A 6,915-nucleotide genomic window follows, 5' to 3' on the forward strand; every position below is an offset into this window, starting at 1 on the left:
GCATGTTTTTCTCCAGGATGTACACAAACCATAGTAACCTTTAGAAGTCTGAGTATACTGGGAAAAAATATAAGCATGTTTTTTTTTCTCCAGGATGTACACAAACCATAGTAACCTTTAGAAGTCTGAGTATACTGGGAAAAAATATAAGCATGTTTTTTTTTTCCCAGGATGTACACAAACCATAGTAACCTTTAGAAGTCTGGGAATACTGGAAACAAAAAGTAAAAACAAAAACAAACATCTTATTACAGCCCCTTCCTCCTCTTCCTCTTCTCATTCTCCTTTCCTCCTCTTCACCTTGAGATTAGACATCAGGAGGCTGGGAGGAGGGAGGTGTAATTAGAGGAAGTAATAACACAGGTAAAATGAGTCTCTAATTGGAGCCTTTCTGCTCGAATTAATTGATTAGGAGTAAATTCACCTTAGTTACCTGTCCTTGGCTCCAGGTAAAGTGGTGAGGGATAAGGGGAGAGAGAGAGATATTGTGTTAATTACAAGGAAAACGAAAGAAGAAACATGTAATCAACTTCACTTTACCTCCCCACCTTTGCTACAGGTAAAAAAAAGAAATACAGGTGATATATATTTTCCATTTCCATCCTTTCCTTCTTAAAGGTGTTCGTTATTATCCCCTTTCCCCTTTCCTCCCCTTACCCCCTCCTCACCTCACCTCCCCTCCACTCACTCCTTCACCTCTCACCCTTTCCTCTCAAAGATGTTTATTATCTTGTCATTAAACCATTTCGTAAGTCCTCCTCCCCCCCCCCTGTCTCTCTCTCTCTCTCACGGTCTCCTTCTCTCTCCCTCCCCAAACCACTAGGAGAACCTGATCAAGATGGGAACGCCCTCCATGGAGACAGAGAGGAAGCTGCCCCGTATGGAGAAAATGACGGAGAAGACGACGAGAATGTTATTGACGGTGTTGTTACTCTTCCTGGCTACCGAGTTACCCCAGGGCATCCTCGCCTTCCTCTCAGGCGTCTACGGTCACTCCTTCTTCAGGTGAGTGTTGGGGGAGAGTCGGGAGAGATAGAGAGACAGGTATAGATAGATAGAGAGAGAGAGAGAGAGAGAGAGAGAGAGAGAGAGATAAGGAGATAGACAAAGAGAAGACAGAGAGAGATATGGGAGGAAAGAAAGAGAGAGAGACAGAGAAAAAGATATATAGATCGGGAAGAGAGATAAATATGAGAGAAAGATAGGGGGGAGATAGAGAAAGAGAAACACAGAGAGAGAGAGAAAGGGTGAAGAGACATATCCTGGTATAACGTGGTACCTTTGTTTTCTTCCTTACAGACAATGTTACTTACACTGGGGGGAAGTGATGGATTTACTAGCTCTCATCAACGGCGCCGTCAACTTCCTCCTCTACTACATTATGTCTCATCAATTCCGCGTCACCTTCCGCTTCCTTCTGTCTCCCCCGCAGCCCGTCAACCTGTCTCCGAGGCTGCCGGGGGAGACAGTTTCTACCCAGCTCTAAGAGTCGCCTGATCACCTGTAGCGTCGTGTAAACCTCACTCCATCCTCTCTTAGTGAAGGAGAGTTGAGACGTCACCTAGGAAAGACTTTTGTCGTTTTTATTTGTGCCTGGAAGCCTCTTATACCGTGTTCTAGGTGAATGGAAGCCTCTTATACCGTGTTCTAGGAGACGGGTAGGCTCTAGCGTGTTCTAGGTGACTGGAAGCCATCATAATGCTCTTGTGGCACTGTATTTGCTGTTTTAGAGTTCTGGCAAGACCTGGAAGCCCCACCATAGATGAATATTAAGTCGAAAACCTTAAGCGTGTTCTAAAGTGAATGTCTTGTGATACCACCTGGAATCCTCTGGTGGTGTCACGTGTTAGCCTCAATAGTCGTCTAGGTACTGGTTAGACCAATCAGCTATCTCCAACAGTTAGACCAATCAGCTATCTCCAACAGTTAGACCAATCAGCAACCTCCATCAGCCCTCTACAAAATGTCAACAAAACACAGAAGTGAATGACTGACCACCTCGGGATGCTGTGACGTCAATGAGAAGACAATTACCATTCAAGGTCATTAATCATAAAGGAAATCTGTATGAAAACAAATGAAAGAGATAAACAACAGTATTCAAGGTTAATGAATCTTCAGTAGAGATTCAGTGGCGTCAATCAATCAACTAATCAATCAATCCTCAAGCAAGTCAATTAATTTATCAATCCTCAAACAAGTCAATTAATCTACTATAAGGAGACGAATAATTACTTCCCTAGAGAGTCTGTGTCAATTATCCAGACAACAATTAATCAAGATTGCACGAGAATATCACTAGGAAATACATTGCCCATCAAACCACCAAGTAGGATAACATCTCTATCTAAAACACTGAAGGATGTGTGATCCTCAGGAGGTTATGACATCGTACTCAAGGGTTTAAGACATCGTACTCAAGAGTTTAAGACATCGTACTCAAGAGGTTAAGACATCGTACTCGAAAGGTTATGAAATCGTACTCAAGAGTTTAAGACATCGTACTCAAGAGGTTAAGACATCGTACTCGAGAGGTTAAGACATCGTACTCAAGAGATTAAGACATCGTACTCAAGAGATTAATAAAATCTTAAAGTGGTGTTTTTGTCTGTAAAATAGGAACTTTCAACTGGCTGAAGTACTCCTAACCCCCCCCTCCCCCCTCCCTCCAAGTGTATCCTCAGCAAAATTATCTACACGCTTAATTAATCCAGCTTAAGGCCATACGAAGCAGACAGACTGATATCCAAGGTATTTCGCTCTATATTTACCCAATATCCAATAGCTATCAGGCAGTCTTGATTGTGTCCGTATTTCTCCAGTTGACACTAATGAAGGATTGAACATGGTACTTTCAGACCACCACCCGGGTGATGAGACTAGAGGCACAATTATATATTTTAGAGGATTAATTATGTGGTAACTGTGTAGAGAATTGAAGTCAAAGGGGAAAAGACTTTTATGTGAGGGTAATATTATTAGCTGCTGTTGGAGGATGTTGAGGACTGGAAAACGAACGGACTTCAAGAACAATGGATTCCAAGAACGACGGACTCCAAGAACAACGGACTCCAAAACACAAGCCAGACACAGGAATACAAGGATTAATTACAAAATATTACAAGTGTTCCCCAAGAAGAAGGAAGAATTATAACAAATTGGATTAATGAAACAATTAAAAAAGGACAAATTCTTCATAGATTTTAGAGGGAAAAACCGTTACGAATCAAGAAAGAAAAGTTAACGGTCAACACTCAAAGTTTTAAATTCAAATATCTCTCTCTCTCGTTCAGTAACAACAGACAGAAAAGTGTGTGTGTGTGTAAATATGAACTTATTTTGAATATCTTATCTTACATATAATAACTAAGATAAGTACATCACTAAATGGCTTTCACAGACGATAATCCAAATTACAATCCTAAGTCATCGAAAAATAATGGCCAGATTTTGAATGTTTTCTTATATGAAAATTTGGACATTCTGTTTCAAGGACAATGTGTGTAAATAGTCCTCTTTAACCTCGTCTGTTCCACCTTTGTAACCTCATCTGTTCCACCTTTGTAACCTCGTCTGTTCCACCTTTATAACCTCATCTGTTCCACCTTTGCAACCTCATCTGTTCCACCTTTGTAACCCCATCTGTTCCACCTTTGCAACCTCATCTGTTCCACCTTTGTAACCCCATCTGTTCCACCTTTGTAACCCCATCTGTTCCACCTTTGTAACCTCATCTGTTCCACCTTTGTAACCTCGTCTGTTCCACCTTTATAACCTCATCTGTTCCACCTTTGCAACCTCATCTGTTCCACCTTTGTAACCCCATCTGTTCCACCTTTGCAACCTCATCTGTTCCACCTTTGTAACCCCATCTGTTCCACCTTTGTAACCCCATCTGTTCCACCTTTGTAACCTCATCTGTTCCACCTTTGTAACTTCATCTGTTCCACCATTGTAACTTCATCTGTTCCACATTTGTAACCTCATCTGTTCCACATTTGTAACCTCATCTGTTCCAAATTTCTGACTTCTTTTTTTCCACTTTTTATAATATATGCAAACTTAGCAGTAATCCAGGTATATTGTGATGAGAAATATGTATATAAGGTAGACGGCTGTGGTTATAATACTTCTGTACTAAACACTCATACAGATTTACTATTGTTTTTTAGAAATATATATACATATAAATATATGTATGTAAATAAATGTATAAACACATTTATATATATATCATGAAATAAAATAAATATTTACACAGTTAACGATAAGAGTTATTCTAATTATTTTGTTGGATTAAATCAATTTGTGTAGTGATGATGATGATGATGATGATGATGATGATGATGATGATGATGATGATGGTTTGTGACCAGTGAAGAAGATAGAGAGACCTGAGAGAAACGTTAAAGGGACCGTAACCTGTTGGTTGTTATTATGGGTTGTAAGAGTGCCACCATCACCTCTGACACACAGGAACAGTGCCACCATCACCTCTGACACACAGGAACAGTGCCACCATCACCTCTGACACACAGGAACAGTGCCACCATCACCTCTGACACACAGGAACAGTGCCACCATCACCTCTGACACACAGGAACAGTGCCACCATCACCTCCAGGACACACAGGAACAGTGCCACCATCACCTCTGACACACAGGAACAGTGCCACCATCACCTCTGACACACAGGAACAGTGCCACCATCACCTCTGACACACAGTAACAGTGCCACCATCACCTCTGACACACAGGAACAGTGCCACCAGGAGTCACAACAGCAGCTACAGTGCCACCTGAAGGACAAGAGAACAGTAATACCAACAACAAGTCACATGGAAACAGTGCCAACAGTGATGAACCTTTGAATAAGTGACAGATGCTTGGTTCTCTCTGTTGTATTAACCTGCTAGTCACCTCTCGCTGTAATGGCCACCTTACTACAGCGCTGTAATGGCCACATGGCTACAGCGAACCACCTGTAACTCCCACTTTAATAATGTTACAGTTTAAACCCACAAAAGATCTATTTTATCGTCTTTCTTATTGCATAAACTTCTATTCAACAGAGACAAACTATGCTGATATACACACATACAGTATATGCATACAAATATACATATTAATTTTATATATATATACATTAACTATACGTCATTGAATAATACTGTATATTCAAAAATATATATTCTCTATTGTGTATGTTAATTATAGGTAATTTATTCTATCATGATTTTTTTAAGAGAAAATTCCATTATATGTTGTCTTCATTTTGTACAATCTTATTATAGAGAATTTATGAGTAAGAGATATAATTATTTATTAGGTAATGTTCTTGTGCTATATAATGAATGTTTAAATGTTAAGTAATGTTGATGGAGGTGAGGTGGTGTGGGGATGGGTGTGGCTTGCCCTCCTACCTCCCCCCCCCTCTCTCGTGGACCCCTCACCTGACTTTGTCCCTGAGCCCCCAAGGTCATCCAGGTGAGGTAGAGGGTCACGACTGTGGGTCAGCACTATGGGTCAGCACTATGGGTCACGACTATGGATCAGCACTATGGGTCAACACTATGGGTCAACACTATGGGTCAAAGCTATGGGTCAGGACTATGGGTCAGGACTATGGGTCAGGACTATGGGTCAGCACTATGGGTCACGACTATGGATCAGCACTATGGGTCAACACTATGGGTCAACATTATGGGTCAACACTATGGGTCAGGACTATGGGTCAGGACTATGGGTCAGGACTATGGGTCAGGACTATGGGTCAACACTATGGGTCAACACTATGGGTCAGCACTATAGGTCAATACTGTGGGTTAACACTGTGAAGTTTAGCTATGCATCTTAATCGTGTTTGTATATAAATAAGAGTTTATGGTAGTGTTCTTAGGTCAGAAAAAACATAATTTTCTTCTTGTTCCTCTTCTTTTTTTTATTCCTGTTATTCTTCATATTCTTCTTCTTCTTTCTCTTATTATTCATCTTCTAATCTTCTTCTTCGTGACAACAGCACAACAAAAAAAACCATTCATGTTTTGGTTACTGCTTCTGACCAGCCACTCAGCTGACACTTTGTCATCTGTCCCACTTGACCTGTAAAGACCTGTCGTCTCCCCTGGTTGAGTGGCAGTGGAGACGAGACCTGTGGTAATTGCTTCCTGCCACTGTGTTGGTTGACCTACTCTATGACAGTCTGATCTGTGTATGGTGGCAGACCTAGTGACCTACTCTACCACAGTCTGACCTGTGTGTGGTGGCTGACCTACTCTACCACAGTCTGACCCTCCAGCACGTCGTCCTCAACACCACAGATCAAGTGTTTAGTTAATTCGTCTCTCTGGTTCTCACTATGTGATGCTTCTCTTCTCCGAGTAAAATTGTATAAGATTCTCAATTGTTAATAAATGGTAATGATATTATAATAAAAACTGTATATATGAGTGGGGTTTTACTGTGCCAGAATGATACGTATTGTAAGTAAGCTCTCTCTACACACACACACACACACACACACACACTTATATCTCCAAGGACATACCAGGGTCTTCAGCCATGTAGAGGAAATATGATGTTGAATATTAACAAGAAAATATCAAAACTTTAACCTGTGGACAGAGTTGTGGAAGTGTGGGAGTCTTACAAACAGTGATGGGGCTGACCTGTAGGACGGCCCCAACAGAAGGCAACGAAGGAAATAAACAAATGAATACAAACGTCTATAATAATCTACAAAGTAATTATAACTCTAATTCTTGCAATAGAGTATAAGTATGTACAGTCAGAATGAACGTTATGACTCCTGTTGTCTCGGTACGGTTCCCATAATCCTCCGTACGTTGTGTCATATTGTCTAACATTATTTTTGTATATATAATTTTTTGACCGACTTATGCTGTACTATGCTAC

At 40.8% G+C, this 6,915-nt stretch overlaps 1 protein-coding gene across 1 annotated transcript in view; it reads left to right on the top strand.

Moving 5' to 3' along the window:
* LOC121880100 (G-protein coupled receptor dmsr-1-like) overlaps positions 1 to 4,497 on the top strand; it is a 40,123-nt gene extending 35,626 nt beyond the window's left edge. The window contains exons 5-6 of the mRNA XM_042387159.1: positions 824 to 1,005; positions 1,300 to 4,497. Coding sequence (XP_042243093.1) covers positions 824 to 1,005; positions 1,300 to 1,486 — 369 coding nt within the window. The 3' untranslated portion in view covers positions 1,487 to 4,497. The remainder of the gene's footprint in view (positions 1 to 823; positions 1,006 to 1,299) is intronic.
* Positions 4,498 to 6,915: the final 2,418 nt, after the last annotated feature.

The sequence above is a fragment of the Homarus americanus genome, unplaced genomic scaffold, assembly GCF_018991925.1.
Source record: "Homarus americanus isolate GMGI-L3 unplaced genomic scaffold, GMGI_Hamer_2.0 scaffold50564, whole genome shotgun sequence".
In the NCBI taxonomy this organism is placed as follows: Eukaryota; Metazoa; Arthropoda; class Malacostraca; order Decapoda; family Nephropidae; genus Homarus; species Homarus americanus.